This window comes from Equus quagga, chromosome 4, assembly GCF_021613505.1.
Source record: "Equus quagga isolate Etosha38 chromosome 4, UCLA_HA_Equagga_1.0, whole genome shotgun sequence".
In the NCBI taxonomy this organism is placed as follows: Eukaryota; Metazoa; Chordata; class Mammalia; order Perissodactyla; family Equidae; genus Equus; species Equus quagga.
This window is the reverse complement of record NC_060270.1, coordinates 128,064,092-128,081,940: the sequence shown is the minus strand read 5'-3', so window position 1 is coordinate 128,081,940 and position 17,849 is coordinate 128,064,092. Positions and strand designations below refer to the sequence as shown.

At 39.8% G+C, this 17,849-nt stretch overlaps 1 protein-coding gene across 7 annotated transcripts in view; it reads right to left on the bottom strand.

The window, feature by feature from the left end:
- Nucleotides 1–17,849, bottom strand: part of LOC124238003 (unconventional myosin-Ib) — a 179,916-nt gene that overhangs the window by 36,830 nt on the left and 125,237 nt on the right. For all 7 annotated transcript variants that reach the window (XM_046658306.1, XM_046658308.1, XM_046658307.1 and 4 more), the window contains 3 exons: nucleotides 12,900–12,986; nucleotides 11,710–11,775; nucleotides 1,802–1,906 (listed from right to left, as the gene is read on the bottom strand). In XM_046658306.1, coding sequence (XP_046514262.1) covers nucleotides 1,802–1,906; nucleotides 11,710–11,775; nucleotides 12,900–12,986 — 258 coding nt within the window. The remainder of the gene's footprint in view (nucleotides 1–1,801; nucleotides 1,907–11,709; nucleotides 11,776–12,899; nucleotides 12,987–17,849) is intronic.

The window sequence follows — 17,849 nt, the reverse complement described above, 5'->3', positions numbered from 1 at the left end:
TTTAGACAATCTGTACAAACTGTTTAAGTTAGAGATCAAAGTCTGGGTATTCTCTTTATGATGAGAGGACAGGAAGAGAATTAATCTGGCTTTTAGGATGTTTATGTTACCAAAAGGTGCCAGACAAACAGAAGACATTTCTAAATGATCATTCTAAAAGAAAAATGAAATATTTACAATTTAGCTTTCAAGTAAATGGATTATTTTACTAAGTCACTGGGAATAATCATCACATTAGAAAAATCTATACTAAGAGACCCCCAAAAAAGGAGGTTTCAGTGTCCTTAATGACTTAAAATGACATCATAGAAATGAAGACAGGGCCAGCCCCGGTGGCCTAGTGGTTAAGTTCAGCACACTCCACTTTGGCAGCCTGGATTTGGTTCCTGCAAGCTGACCTACACTGCTCTGTTAGAAGCCATGCTGTGCTGGCAGCCCACATACTGAAAAATAGAGGAAATTGGCATGGATGTTAGCTCAGGCTGAATCTTCCTCAGCAAAGGAAAAAAAAAAAAAGAAATGAAGAAAAATATGTAATGTCATTACTAAAATATTAAAACAAATAAATGAAAAGGAAATAAAAATACGGATACAAGAAAATAATTTCTCCTTTTTATTTTTTCTGAAGTAAATAATTTTATACTTAGAGAAAGACTGGCTATTTAAAAAAATGAAAGGGTGAAAACCAAGTGCGTGTTTTACAATTAGGGTTGAAAGGCTTTTGCAAACATTACTTCTGATTATTTTTAAATTACATTAAGTGAGAGTCCATACATGGCACTAGGACAATACCTGGCATATAGCACTCAACAAATGTTACCTGTTTTTATTAGAAAATCAGAGCTTTTCAAGATTGAACAAAGTCTTAAAATATTTTCAAATTTATATACAGCAATATTGACTTTTTTGGTAGACCATTCTCTAAGTTTTGGCAAATGCATCACATCATGTGACCACCACCATAATTAGCCCCCCCAAATTCCCTCGTGTTGCCCTTCATAGTCATGCTCTCTGACGACTCCTATCCCCTGGCAATTGCTGACTGTCCCCTGTCTCTATCACTTTGCCTCTATAGTTTTGCCTTTTCTAGAAAGATAAAGAGATGGGATCACACAGTATGTAGTCTTCTGAGTCTGGCTTCTTTCATCTAGCTTAATGCATTTGAGATTCCTTCATGTCACTGCGTGTCTCAACTGTCTGCTCCTTTTTATTGCTGAGAAGTAGGCCCTTGTAGGGATGGACCACAGCTGTTTGTGCATTCATCACAGACCATTTTATTAACACACTATTATTTTACATCATTGCACTGGAATCCAGTGAGACTCAAGTCAGTCAACTGATATTTACTGAGCACCTACTATGTGGCAGGCATTGTTCTGGGCACTAGCAGCAGAGCAGTAAAGAAAATCTCAGTTAGCTTAAATGTCATGCCAAAGAAATATTTTTTTTTTTTAAAGATTTTATTTTTTTCCCTTTTCTCCCCAAAGCCCCCCGGTACATAGTTGTATATTCTTCTTTGTGGGTCCTTCTAGTTGTGGCATGTGGGAGGCTGCCTCAGCGTGGCTTGATGAGCAGTGCCGTATCCGCGGCCAGGACTCGAACCAATGAAACACTGGGCCGCCTGCAGTGGAGCGCGTGAACCCAACCACTCAGCCACGGGGCCAGCCCCATGCCAAAGAAATTTTTAAAAGAATATGGCTAAACTTAGATAAATCTGATTTTAGGGTCACGTTTATATAGTCTGAATCCAGGATTTGTATTTGAGTAAAAAGGAACATTTAAAAGAATATTTCAACATTACCTCCCGTATATACTCTTCCTGCTCTTCTTTAAGAGTAAGTTCAATGAAGATTTGTTGCAGCTTTTCATTACAATAGTTAATAATAAACTGCTCAAAGCTGTTGTCCTGTATGGGGAAAAATGAAAATAGCCTTATAAACCAAGCCATTAGCTCTTCCATAACGGGGGCACTCTAACGTCTCAGTCCACAAGAGACGCCACCCACTGCCTATCCGATTCAACTGTGGCCCAGCACACAGCTGCTGGGTCAGAGGCTCAAACATCACAGGCACTTGAGAAACGATTCACGAGATAAGTGAATGAATGAGGAGCACACAAATTATACAGTATTTGAAGGATGAAGATGTTTAGTTGACAAGGAAGCACCCCACACATGGTAAAAAATAAAAAATACATACATTTCCCCCGAAAGATCAGAAAACAAAGAGTGAGATCTACAATCTCTGTCACCCAAGTCCTCAAGCTTTCATTCTCAGGTAAAACTTTGGAGCTCAAGACAGTCTTCCTGACCTGATCCTCTTCCCGAACCCGGGGTTAGATCCCTCATTCTGACTCTTACACACTAGCACTTTTAAAAATCATGCTCTATGTACATATGTGTGTATATAAGCGTACACATGTATTGATTAGTTCACACTTATCTGTCTCACTAGCCTGTACATTCCTAAGGGCAACGTCGACCCTGTGTCTCTTTTGTCCACCGCTGTAAGCCCATGCCTTACCCAGCACCTCACCCCTAGTAAGCGCTCTGTGTGTATCTGATGAGTGAAGGAATGGATGAGGGGCCTACAAAATGGAGACCCAAGGGAATCAGCACATCGAATTCATCTCCCTCACTAGAAACGCTCTCTCTCTTCTCAGAAGGCTCATATTTATTCCTCTTATGATTCTCAGCAGTTTCTCCTTCACATTAGAGTGATCTCCTATGAACTCCGATGGAAGATCCAGGCCTGCATCGTTTCTGAACAACGCACAGGGCTTAATGCATTTTTGTACATACTGAGGACGGAAAATGCACATCTGCTAAATGAATGCACTTCACCAAGAGCCACAGCATCCAGGAACAGGCAGATCTGGTCATAAACTAGCTATTTTCACCTCTATCCTTCCTTTGTGCAGGGAAAGAAATGGTGGCATTGGGAGCAAGGGACGCTACGACCCCACCACTGATAAACCTGACTCTTTTCCCACTGAGGTGGCCAGCCCTGGCCTAGTGAGCTAGGAGGGTCCCCACGTAACGGTGGAACCGAAGCTCACGACTCCCTGAGAATACAGAGACTGGCCTTCAAGCCTCTCCATAAATGAAGAAAGCAAACCATCAATTTTGGTCCTACCTAGGACAAATTTAAAAATGATACTTATAATGTAGCATCTGACCACATTCTTTCCTGGAGGTCAGCGAAGGAGTTCTAATCACCAGTGATAAACTAATCTGAGGAAACTTTTGACTCTAAACTATAAATGACACATTGACACTGTCACTGACTGATCTTTTAACATTAAATGTAGTCAAGGATAAAAGTTGTTGTTGTTGTTGTTTTTAATCCTGAAATTTCTTACTAAAGGGCATACATTTATTTTCAATACTTTTGACAAACCTAGTCTTAGACACAAAGGACAGTCCCCAGTACTCATTTTCACACAAAAGTTTTAAAAACCATGTGCTCTAATCCTAAGAGCTTAACAATTTTGATTAAATGTTGAATTCAATCTGGTATAAATGCCTTATTATTATTATAATCAGCATAAGGCCATTTCATCTTTGACAAAGTCTGGTTGTCTTGGTTTGGTAAAATAGATCCTTATATAATCTACTACCACAAATGAAAAACATAATAAAATTAAAATTTTAATGGTTTGTATGAGCAGATCTTTGGTTTTGTTAGAAAACACATTCATGGAGTAAATCTTCTCTCTAATTTAATAAGTCTGTGCCCATGGAGCTATTTAAACAAAATTATGTTAAATCTTCAAACAGCCACTAATGAGGAGCAGGCAGGGGAAAGCAACTAGCGTCCGCAGACATATTATGTGACTTGAACAGCTCGAACAGGACTATGAAACACACACAAGCAGATCAGAAACCAGAGGCGAAGCTTCACAGTCATAACACAACTTAAGAAGTTAGAGCTAAATTAATTTTCCCTGTAATTTTTAAAAATTCCTCTGTGAATTCTACACTTCATATCCACACAGTTAATCAATGGCCATTTACTGCAAAATTCACACAGCTGGAGAAGCTATTCACACAGGAGCATGCAACAGACCGTCACTGCAAACAGTTCATACTTACTGCATTCTGGTGCAGAAAGGGACAGATTACACAAAATGCAGTCAGTTCTTAATTTGCAATAAACTTCTAAAAGTAAACACTCATCTGATAGTTACTCATTGGTGGAAATGACAGATTTTACCATTCACGCTGTATTTCTGACTGGCATAAAACTTTAGATCAAACACGTGTCTGATCAATTCACAAGACAGGGTCACGATACCTACACATGCTGTCTGAATTGTGGTTCTGCTAGGTGAGAGCTATTCAGGATAAAAACTGTGCAACTGAAATAATGATACACCACGTAATTTGCTTCAAGTCCTTAAGGCTTCAGAATCTAATGTTTCTAACCCTAAATTATCAGGAAAAATAAAACGTGTATGACACATCCACCCCAAGAGTCAGGGACAGAGGGAGTTGGCAGGTCACCAAAACAATGAAGAGATTCAGCAAGATCCAGAGCACCTCCCCGTTCCCATCACAGCAACCCACCCCTGTGCTATACGTGCTGTGTCTCCCCTTCAAACACAGACAAGGTGGTAAGGAAAGTATTCTGGAGACAGCCTAAGAACAGTAACCTTGACTCTCCGACCTTATCCTGCTGCTTAAAGAACGGAAACAAAAACAGAGTAACACAATTGTCAGGGCAGAAACCAGCTTACTTCCCCACAGAAATATCTCAGCATCTTTTGCAAACACACCCCACAGCCTCCAAAACACATCATGAATCGCCAGTGCAATCATTACTGCTGCAAACGCAGGCAATCACATTTCTTGTGATCTAAGTTTAGGCTGTTGACATTATCCAAATTTTGGGGAAATGGGACTTCACAAATCATTAAAAATAACTTGCAAAAATTTATAATTTGCAGAAAATTAAGGAACAGCCTGGTAACCATTTATACAGCTGCAACTTGCACAGGTCCAACGCATTTCTCCATCGATATAGGCATTAACTATCAGCAGGTTTTCCCTCTGCCTTTTATAAAATAGCTAAACTGAGTCTAGGAACCATCACATGAATATGAAGGCCCCAAAGCAACTTGGTATTTGGATACTTTTTTGGTTTGTCAAGAACTGCATGGGTGGCCAGCGCAGGCACTCTCTCCCACGTGTCAGTTTCATGAATCAAAGCCCCACACAGAGGAAGTGGGCAGGAGCTTGCTCCCATGAATGACTCACCTCCTCTCTCCAGTTTGCTACCCATGCTCCATGCAGCGAATTTTTCTCCATTCTCTAAGCCACATTTATCCTTAAAGACTGAGGGATAAAACTAAAACTTTTGGGAACATCTTCAAACAAGTAGATCCAAAATTTTCCATTATACAATCCCCTTGAACGAAGCTCAGAACAACCCCCACCCCCACTGGACTGCTCTAGAAAACGCAGGTAAACAGCAGGGTGCCTGGGTTCTATACTATTTTACACTGTATTTACCAAGTGTATTTTGGGGTAGTAAGTACTTACTATATTTAGAAGTATACAAAATACCAACATTTGAAACTCTAGGGCTTCTTTCAAGAATTCTAGAGTTTGAGTAGACCCTTTCAACATCAAAGAAACAGGAAGTCATACTCCCAACAGAGTTTACAACTGGTTTATATTTATAAGTATCAATCATGAAGTTTCCACTTGGAATGAATTTGAAGGATGGATCAAAAATACTGGCCTGTTACTACACTTGTATATTCTCAGCAATAGAGGAGGCTAAAGAAGTCCTATACTCTTTAGGCAGATATTTAAATCTCATACTCTTTCAAAACAATAAATATTGAAAAGAATATGTAGAATAAAGGAGGAAGCTCTGTCACCTCCATCATTAGGATGGTGGGACAGCACGGGGTTTGCAGGTGAATATTATGTGTGGGGAATGGGGGGCAGTTCAAACACAAAGACCATGACGTATTCAACCAAAAAGTACTGTAAATTATGTATTTAATTGATATTTCTTACAGTTCAACACTTTCATTTGAGGTCAAATTTTGGACATAAGTTGGTTGAGGATTTCCTATTTTACATACAATGAAGTCTCTTACACAATAAATAAAACAGTACATTCATATAAAAATTATAGAACTTTGAGTATGATATCACTGTTTCAGAGGAGTTGGGCTATATTAATAGTTTAAAATGTGCTACTGGTTCTAGTAAAGATTTACTTGGTGAAAAGCCTTTGGACAGTCTCCAATTATAACACTGTTCCTATAGAAAAATAAAATTTACGTAACAATTAATTTTTAAAAATCACAAGGTTGGGGCCGGCCCGGTGGCGCAGCGGTTAAGTTCACACATTCCGCTTCTCGGTGGCCCGAGGTTCGCCGGTTTGGATCCCGGGTGCGGACATGGCACTCCTTGGCACGCCATGCTGTGGTAGGCGTCCCACATATAAAGTAGAGGAAGATGCACACAATGTTAGCTCAGGGCCAGGCTTCCTCAGCAAAAAAGAGGACTGGCAGTAGTTAGGTCAGGGCTAATCTTCCTCAAAAAATAATAAATTAATAAATAAATAAAATAAAATAAAAATCACAATGTCAAGAAATGGGTCCCAAATCAAGAACTGCTTTTTTTAGAAAGTAAACTTTACAAAATTCCTCAAAACAAGAGAAAAACATTTAATATAAAACATTCTCCTTGTTAGACATTCACAAAATTGAATGGCTAAAGTTTTAAAAAACTTCTCTTTAAATGCATAACATTTTTCTTCCAGATACATACTCAAATACGATAAATTTTTTTAAAAAACAGCCTTACAGTGCTTTCCTTAAATATTTTAAATTAGGCTTTGGATTAAAAAGTTAAAGTAAGAGCAATGATGAACATATACATACTATGAATCATATTAATGCCCACCATTTTCGTTCTAAGAATCTACTTTAAATCATCTCTTCCTCTTCAACTGTTGTTCTCTAACGCACCAAGGACAAATAAAGGCAACTGAAACACAAGGTGTTGACTGTAACCAGCATCAATTTTCTTTTTAAAACAATTTAGAAAATAAACCCTATAATCATGAGAGGGACTTGGCACGCTGCACTGATACTGGCCCAGCTACAGGCCTGTTTTACGTAGCACACTCACTGCGTCTAGCCTATCGCATCCTTGCTGCGTACGGGCCACCTTCAGTGAGGTTAATAGGGGCAAGACGAATAAGGAGAGCCTGATTCAAAAGAACCAGCTCTTCGCCTGCATGAAACCAGCTAAACCGTATGAAAAGTGACATATTCAGCCAGTGCTGTCCTGCTTCCGTCTACAGGATACTAACAGTTAAATGGATTTCCCCATTAAACTACCTGTCAATTTTAATACCTATCAGATAAGTACTTATAAAAAAGCTGAATCAATTTAGACTGCTCAACATTGTTTTGAATTTAATTTCACTTTTTTAAAGAATAGCATTTGTTATTTTATGGAGATGCTATAAATATTTCTCAGAGATCAAAGGCCATGTTTTCAGTTATGAGAACATCTAAACTTCATTGTACAGAATTGGAGTGTTTGGACTGTAATTCTCTCCCTTTGCAAACTGGACTTACATCCAGGATTTATAGTTAGATTTTTCTCCTCTAAGAATTTTAATTCACTTCACCTTACTTTTGGTATCATTGTTCCACTAATCTGTTCTCCAAACTGGCATCAGATCCCACGTGGCCAGCGAGGCAGAGCCATTCACCCTGCTGGCGCTGGAATGTCTGTTAGTCAAACCCATGTGTCATCACCCCATGGTTTAATGCATCAGTTTCCCTATTCCGTTTAGAGACAGACCAAAGTGAATGAAAGGTTTCCACCAGCTCAGCTGAAAAACGTTTTCATGGGAACTGTCAGCGGGGTCATGAAGCAGAATTAGAAACATTAAAAACTTTTTTTCTGGACCTTTACAGTCTGATCTTTAAAGTGATGTCCAGGGCGTTCTAAAAGGCAGAACTCTTAATTCCTGTAGCCAATTTTCACCGAAGAATAAGGGCAGAATTTCCTCTATACTCTGTTTATTTCCACTTGGGCAGACGACACCATAGACATTTTCATTTTTGCATTGATGTGCGCTCTGAATCCTCCCTCGTGAGTCAGACTCTGAGCTCTTCTACTTCAGTTGGTGGTACCTGTAAGTCCTTAATTATCTGGCTTCCTTGGGTTCCACCCTCTGGGCTTCCTGACCTTTCTGTGTGTTCTACGTTTGCTGAGAATCCAGGAACATGTACAACGGCACCTGGGGTATGTACGTGAATACATTAAAAAAGAAATTTCTAATTCTGTATCAAAAAGCAGGTAAAAGTATCTTAAAAGTTCCCAACCAAATCTCTATTCTGACTTCCCCCAAAATAAATTTATTTATAAAATAAATAATAAATTATTAAAAATCAAGACATTTAGAAGATTAACCTGAGAAGGAGAGCGAGAACTATTAATTACAGTCATGCACCGCATAACTACGCTTCAGTCAATGACGGACCACATATAGGACTGTGGTCCCGTAAGATTCGTAGCATATAGCCCGGTTGTGTAGTAGGCTACGCCATCTAGGTTTGTGTAGGTACACTCTATAATGTTTGCACAGCAATGAAATCACCTAACGGTGCATTTCTAAGAACGTATCCCCGTCATTAAGCATGTCTGTAGAATGAAAAACAAATCTTAGTTTTCTCAAGGGACTAGAAAAGAAATCAAAGCTTTTACTGCATGGAGAAGGAAAATTAACTTCTAACGATTTTATGGCCATCACAAGATTTGCTATAGACACATAACTAGTTTGATTTGGCTTTGGCTGAAAGTTCTATTTAAGAGTAAAGATGTAATCTGTTTGGTTTTAGGAATGTTATATACACACAGATTAGGTTTAGAAAGGATAAACTGAAGTGAGGCTGAATGTTTTATAAGGGCATCTCGTGCAGAGGCCAAACAGCCAGCAGAACACATATGTTTGGAATTTATAGTTCACTCTGGAGATTCCTGTTTACAGGAACAGTTGGTCTCAACCTTGACTGCACGATGGAATCACCTGGGACCTTTACAATACTCAATGCTGACTTATTGCTCTGGGGTGCAGCCTGGACATCTGAATATTCAAAAGCTCCCCAGGTAATTCCAATGTGCAGCTAAGTCTGAGAACTACAGAGCTGGAGTATTCCTCTGAAGAAAGGAAGAGCATTTAGAAACATAATGCAGGCATTTGCATAAGCTAAAGTCCGTAGCTGTAAGAGTGTTAAGAAAAACGGTGATATAACCTGTAGAAGTAAAGCATCTTCAGAAAGATGGGCTTGGAGAAAAACTTGAATTAACCACAAATGAAAAATATTTCCGCATTGCTACAGGGTGTTTCACCCAGTGCCAAGTTAACGTATCCACCCAGAACATCCAGCTTCTATTCTGATTAGGTCTATAGCAAAAACACACTTTTAAAGAGTAATCTAGTTTCCTGGTTAGATTTTCCTACCAGATAGGATGTGTCCTCAGTCGGCAACAGCCCCTCAATCTTAGGGCCAAGACCATAAGCTCCATGCAGGAAAGGAACATCTCTGTCTTGCTTCCCACTGGCATCTGGCTCATATGAGGCACTGAATAAATGCTTGAGAAATGACTCCCTCACTTATACACGGTCAAAACTACATGAGGAGCAACTCAGTTCCCTGAGCGCTGTGAGGGTCTCTTTTCCCACAGCTGAGATCTTACGATATCCTGGAAGATGAAGGCAAGCCAATGTCCCATCATAACCCCATTAGCCTATAAAAAAAAATTTCCACGTATTGTGACATGACATTAAGCCCTTCCCCACTGGCTTAAAGGCCAATAAATTTTTTTCTTGCAAAATAAAATAAAATCAGTTTCTTTGATTTTAGAAGTAGCATTGAATATATCTTTTTATTCTAACTTTCTAGTGAGATCTCCGCTTTGGCCCTGTTCATGAAACCATCTAAATTTAGATCAGTGATGTGCCAGGTAAGAAATCTTTTCCCTGCCAACTGTAAAGAATGTCTTTGATATGCTGCCCATTTAGTGACAGTAACCCTTCTTGATGCAAAGAAATTAATTTTGGCACCATGATTTCTGCATATACTCAAGCAATTCTCCTAAATCACAAATCTCAAATTCTTTCCCTTTAATGAAGGGACCAGAAGCTTTCCTTGCAGAGTGTGCTACAGAGTCACCAATACAAGCAGACGTTGTGCTGAAGGGCAGTTATTGAGGGGCAGTATGGGGACAGCAGCCAGTGCACAGCCCAAGTGTCCCACACTCTGCCACCAGCATAAAGATGAACTCCAGGAAGTCTCCCCACACTGGCCTGGAGCTTGGAACGATGACAATGGTGCAGAAATAGGGGGCGTCAGAGACCTATCACATTTAGTTTTTTTTTCCTTATTTCCAGATACTGGGGACCCTGTGAGTTTGTGGGTGAAAGTGAGGAAAAGGTCCTCTAGGAGGTCTTTCATTATTTATTAGGAAGTCTGGGGTTTAGGTCTGGAGTCCACGACTTAGCAGCCATGTACCCTTCAGGGAGTTACGTGGCTACTTCAGGGGACTTACTTCAGAGCCTCACTTCCTCATCACAGAATCTGAATAACAATAGCAGCTACTTCCTGCATGAAGTTGTTGTGGAAATTAAATTGGACAGTCTATGCAACACGTACCCATGCTTGCATACAGTCAGCCCTCAATAATTATTTGCATTAGCTATTAAATGTGGCACATGATCAATAGGGAGAAGGCATTATCACACAAATAAATGCTGTAAGAAAAAGGCATTTGCTAGAAAGGCGTGTCTTAGCAGAAGGGGAATGGGCTGATGTTTTTTCTGATTCTGTGAACCTGATCATTTGGAACATGTAAATTCTTGCAAGGGGTCATTCTGGCAAGGTCTGGTTATTTGAAGAGATTCACAAATCATTACTTGTGGGGAGAATTAAGAAAGGAGGAGCCTGACTCACTTGTTATTTTCCTGAACCAAACTAAAATACCACTCCTAAAAGTGAGAGTTAAGTATTTTAAAAGGTCCTTAAAACAGCTTCTAAAGGTCAAAGTTAGCAAGGGGGTCAACAGGAAATTCTAATATAAGTAGATAATGTTTAAATATTTAATTCATTATGAAATTCAGCAGAAATTTTTTCAACCTTTGCAGAACTCACTATCGTAAGATCACAGTCAGATGAGACCTGAATCATTTAATCATTTAATCCAATAAATCATTTAATCCGGACCCTCTCTGATGAGTCCAACAGAGATAATAACCAGCTCTGGCCAGACCATGGCCAGCATTTGTCTCTCTCACGCCTGGATCTTTCATGTCAGTATCCTGCCTCATTGTCCAACAACCTACAAACAAATGAATGACCACAGGCATAATGTCCAAGTACCTGGTTGGAAATTTCACAGTAAGAACTTTGAATCTGCAATCTCAAAAGTCAAGTACTGATTCAAGAAGTTCTTTTTAAATAGCACTGTCTCCAAAATGCTGACTCTCAGCACATAAAACACGCATATATACACACACACACACACACACACACAGATTTTGTTACATCTGCACAAAGGTTATTTGTAGATTCAAAGTTGTACTATTATATTTAATGTCTATAGTATATACGATTTAATTTCTAACTGTTCAACATTAATAAAGATAATACAAAAAATAGAAAATAAGTTACCTCAAAAATTTCAAAGCCATAAATGTCCAAAACACCCATGACCTTCTTTCTCACTTTTGTTTGTGCCTTAAAAAAAAGGTTCAAATTGAAAGGTTAATTTAGGCATGAAATATAACACTAAAAGCATGTCAAGGAATATAAACACATATTACAACTTCATTGTGTTTCATAACTAGGAGAAAAACTGTAACTTAGTTTCCTTGTTTTTTTAAAGATTGGCGCCTGAGCTAACAACTGTTGCCAATCTTTTTTTTTTTTCCTGCTTTTTCTCCCCAAATCCCCCCAGTACATAGTTGTATATTTTAGCTGTGGGTCCTTCTAGTTGTGGCATGTGGGATGCCGCCTCAACGTGGCCTGATGAGCGGTGCCATGTCTGCGCCCAGGATCCGAACTGGTGAAACCCTGGGCCCCTGAAGCAGAGTGCGCGAACTTAACCACTCGGCCATGGGGCTGTCCTCCCCTTAATTTCTTTTTAAACATACAAGATAGGATATTGGTATGGAATCTTTCAGAAATTTTAATAATAGATGACATTTAAAGAAGGCATTAGTGATACTTAATTTAAAAAAAGATCACTGAGGGCCAGCCCGGTGGCTCAGCGGTTAAGTGCGCACATTCCGCTTCGGCGGCCCGGGGTTGCTGGTTCGGATCCCGGGTGTGGACATGGCACCACTTGGCAAGCCATGCTGTGGTAGGCGTCCCACATTTAAAGTAGAGGAAGATGGGCATGGATGTTAGCTCAGGGCCAGTCTTTCTCAGCCAAAAGAGGAGGATTGGCAGCAGATGTTAGCTCAGGGCTAACCTTCCTCAAAAAAAAAGATCACTGAATCTTACAACAGGGTCTTTCAAAATTACCTAGTGTAATACTCGATTTTACTGAAGAAAATTTCAAGTAGCTGGCGAGGTCAAGTCACCTTTTCAGCCAAGTGTGTTCAACTAGTTAGAAGATGAGCCACAAGACCTGGGAGACTGACTCTCCGGTGAGATTTCTTAGAACACACATCGCAAAACAAAATAGATAGAATCCCTGACAAATTTCAATCCTATGCAAGGGAAATTCTTTTCAACGAACAATCTTTACAAGTGATCACTAACGATCTGATTATAAAATTAAAATATCTTTAACTTAATATTTATACTCTGAATACCATTTATTACCACTGATTTATTTGGTTATAGAGATTCAGTACCTTGATGCTTTCATTGATTCGATTTACCAACCACGAGAACAACCTGCTGTAGAGGTTTTTAGCCAGAGCATCACGGGCATAATAAGCCTATCAAAAAGAAAAAGAAATACTCAACACTCACAATGACCACAAGGCTTAATTTCAATAAAATAAGATTTTTAAAAAATATTTAAAGCTCTTTTATTTCCATTTTTTTTTCCAGAGTCAGTTTTTATTATACTCTGGATGAACAGTCAAGCTGTTAAGAGAATTAGGCAAATTGTTTATACCTAGTTATTATACTTTTTTTGCATCCCAGGAAACTAATTCTAAATATTGCAAAAGCTTTCCCCATGAAGATATTCATCTCAATGTTATGGAACAGAGAAGAATCAGAGGCAATTTAGAAGTTCAACCATAGAGAATAAAAAAAAAAAAAAAAAGCACCCATTGAAAGAGAAGTTACACAGTTATCACAGAATGATCATTATGAAAATTAGGTAATGAAATGGAAAATGCTTACATTTTGTGAAAATAAAAAACTCTATACACAATACAATGACAACTAGCGTTTTTAAACCCCTACACATAGGAAAGGAAACTCAAAAGAAATACATTGAAATGGCTTCATTAAATCTTTTGAGTATTTTTTTTAAAGTCTTCCTAAAGAGCAGTATAACAACTACATTGTTGGATAATATGTTGTATGCTAAAAATAAAATCCTCTTATTTGCGTATTTATTAATCTGAAAGATGTTCAGAGCTACTTGACAAAGAAGACGCACAAGACATATATGTCTCTATGACCTTGACTCAGAATCCAAATGCTGGAGAAAGTTAGGTTTGATTGGGAGAAGTGAACAGCCCTTAAAGGCACGGGGTGCCAAGAGTGTGCAGCAGTGGATGCTAACGAGATGTGTGACACCAGCGCTCCTGGGGAGGCCGGGAGAGGAAAGCTAGGGGTTTTGCTGTTGTTTTTAACACTCTGGCCATATGTGCATTTCATTGCTTATAAGTAGAAAGTTGGGTATTGCTATTAAAGTAAACCATTACATTTTTATTTTATGAAGAACACAATTTACTAGATTATGTAGAAATTCTTTTTCTACATTTCTTCCTAATTGAAGTGTAACAACTTTAATAACACACTGACATCCCTGGCAATGTACTGCAGCTGAAAAGAGAGCGCCTCTTCCCGACTTCTGACACTTCCGTGCTAATCCCAAACCCTTCTCTCTAACTCAGGCAGCTACTCCAATCAGAGTTAGGAAATCCACCTAGAATTTGGCAAAAAATAAACCCAACTACGTAGTGATCCATGGTGGGGGATGGGGGGGGGGGGGGGGTTGGTATTGGTTCCATAGCAGAAAGTGCATGTAAAATGCTGAAACAGAGACAGAAGCCTAAATTTAAATACATACCCTTTCTCCAATCCCTTTTCTTCTAGTTTCCACTTTCTTAAAATAGGTAATTTAAGTGCCTAGAACAGTGCCTGGCACACAGTAAGTCTATAGACACATTTATATTATGATTTTTGAAGTATCCTCTCCTTTACTATTACCTCGTGAGCCTATATAATTCTTTCTTAATCCTTTCTCCTTTCTTGTGAATTCCAGTTATCTCAAGACACTACATATTTGTAAACAGACCCTTTTTCATTGTAACGTCTTCCAGTTTTTTTAGTTGTATGCTACCTGCTTCCTACAAACCATCATTTCAGCATGCAATTGAACTATAGTGACAACTTATTCCAGTAAACTGCTTTATATTTTTCAAAGTCTATTCACAGCCAATATTAATGTCCTTTGCTCCCTTCAAACAAATATTTATTCCAGGACTCACAAACTCAAATGCCTCCAGGGACTGGGTGACAGAAATGAACAGGAAGTAGTGGGATCTGCAGAGGCTGGAGGATGCATTCCAGGCTAAAGGCACTCAAATTCAAAATTTAAGAAGCAAGCAAACAAAACAAATAAAGAAAAAAAACTATCCTTTCGCCAAATAAACTATGCCTATTGAGCTACAGCTGGGACCCGGGGCTGTCAATTTGCCAGGTCTGACTTCTTGAGTCTGCTTCATGCCATCTAACTTCCACAATAATATCCTCTTCAAAGGAAGGGCAGGAATGTTTAACCTCATTTAAGGATCACCACTAAGGTGTGCAGAAATGAGGGAAGACCCCGAGCGTGCTGATTCACCATCGCAGATTCTCAGCACAATATGAAAAGACTATGCATTTCTCCAGCTGCGTGAAGCTCACTGAACAAACTTCCAGGAGGAAGGTGCTTCAGAGATGACCAGCATCAGGAGCGGCAGGACAGCACATGCTTGGCATGGGGACACGGAGAGATGCACGGACATGGGGCCCACCCTCCAGGAGCTTACAGTGGAGCGAGGGAGATCAAATCAACATGAACGAAACGATCAGAAGGCAGTGCCAAAGGGCACCAGGTAAAAATAAGTATGGCATTTAGAGATTAGCAGGGAATAAACTGAGATAAGCCGTGTAGGGTCAGATTACAGAGGGCCTTGGAGGCCACGTAGAGAATATGTGGCACAAGCTGAATGATAATAACTCTGTCTTGAATTTCCATTATTTCAATATTAATCATCACATCTGGGGAAAGATCTAAATGCCCTGGAGAAAATGAGGCATCAAGCAATAAAGATGATAATGGAGCCCAAGAAGGGGAGTTATGAGGAAAAGTCAAAACATTTCTCACTAGAATCAAAACCATCTAGGGAATAAGATCAGTCGAAACTCTGAACCCCACATTAAAAAAAAAAAACAACTTGAATAAAGAGCTGAGTCATCAACAATCTCAAGCCAAATTATTTTATGCCAAAGGTTAAAAGAATGTGGAAAAGTTATGCCCAGTGATGCAAGGTGACTCAAGCTTACAAAGTATGAGGCACCTGGGCCTGGTTTCCATAGAGGATGATTAAAAAGCAAGACTAAAACACACAATAAAAACAGACCAAAATATATCCACATATTTATATATGGATATTCCTAAATGGCCTTCTTAAACAACAGAGGTTTTCTCATTGCATCATCTTATACTAAACAGTCCCTACTCTGACTATGGAAAACACCTAAACTCACTGTGACCTTCAACACACTGGTTCTCACAATGTGATCCCTGGACCAGCAGTCGCATCACCTCTGAACTTGTTAGAAATGCAAATTCTTCGGTCCTACCCCAGCCCTACTCAGTAAGATGCTCTGGGGGTGCAGCCTGCAAACGAGTGTTTAACAAACCCTCCAGGTGATTCTGATGCTCGCTCACGTTTGAGAGCTACTGCTGCAGACGCTCCACTCTCTGACCCCAAACTTAACCTTTCCAGCTACACTGTTTCAAATCCTCTTCCCGTATCTACAGCTATAGCCAAGCTTAATCAACCCCTTTCCTGATATGTACTCCAAACCTGGCTTTTCTCACTATTTTCTTTTTGAAATTCCCTTTTGCCCATTCTTTATACATCTAAATCCTCCAAAACTGGCTCAGAAACCCTCTTCTTGATGAACTCTTGCTTAATTCCTTCTGTCCCTACTAATGGTCTACATGGGGGCTTGTGCTGAGTAGGCTCTCAACAAATTTTCTTGATTAAGTCAGTCACTCACCATCTGACTGTGAATTATAAGGCTGAGTTGGACAGACACGATAGCAGAAGAAGTAATTTAGGACGAAGGACACACAACAGTTATAGCTAGGAAAGGACTGTTACAAATCAAATTTACATATACATGAAATGAGAGTATTTTTCATAGCCAAAATAGCTCACCTAAAATTAGAAATCAACGTTGAGAGAAAGCTAAAGACACGTAGGCATTCTTGGGTTAGTGGGAAAGACTAGTTCAGAGCAGCAGAGAGAAAGACTAAACCTACCCCACCATCTTACTGACGCTTAAGGCTGCTTACAAGGGGGATGAGAATACAGTTGGACAAAGCAGGCCTGAGTTGAAAAAGTCCTGAATTAGTTATTTCATTCTAGCCCAAATCCATACTAACTGGTGGGAAAATGTCTAAGCCATAGAAACCAAGGGTTTCCATTGAAAGGGCTCCAGAAGCTGCCTTAGGTATCCACGCATTCATCCATCCATTTAACTTGAACCCAAGGAGAGAGGAAGTAAGCAACTCTGACTGTGTCTTAGAAAGACTTCAGTGGCCTCAGAGTGGAGGATGGAGGGAGCACAATAAGGAAGGCAGGGCAGCCAATTTGGCCATTTGACCACAAGCTGGTTTCTCCCACTGTCTTCTCCAAATCAGAAAATGGGAATTCCATTTTTCCCAGTTGCTTGGGCAAAAAATGTTGGGAGTCATCTCTGACTCTTCTTTTTCTGTCGTACCACGTACCAAGCCATCAGCAAATCTTGTTACTTCTATCTTCAAAACATATCCAGACGTGACCACTTCTCACTCCACTGCTGGCACCTAGTTCAAACCACCCCCATCTCTGGGTTAGTGCAGAACTCCCTGCAGCTCCCCTGTGCCAGGAACTGAATGTTGGTGCCCCCCAACATCTGTATGTTGAAGCCCTAATCCTCACTGTGATGGTACTTGGAGGCGAGGCCTTTAGGAGGCAATTAGGTTTAGATGAGGTTGTGAGGGTGGAGCTCCCATGATGAGACTGGTGTCCTTATAAGGTGATGAAAACACCAGAGCTTGATCGCTCGCTCTCTCTCTGCCATGTGAGGAGAACACGGTAAGAAGGTGGCTGCCTATAAACTAGGAAGAGGGCCCTCACCAAGACTCCGATCACGCTGGCACCCTGCTCTCAGACTTCTAGTCTCCAGAAGCGTGAGAAATAAATGTTTTTTGTTTAAGCCACTCAGTCTACAGTACTCTGTTATAACAGTCCAAACTAAGACACCCTGCTTTTCCACTTCCCTCCCCTACAGTCTGCTCTCCACACTGCAGCCAGAATGACCCTTTGAAATACAAGGGAGGGCATGCCCCTCATGCTCAG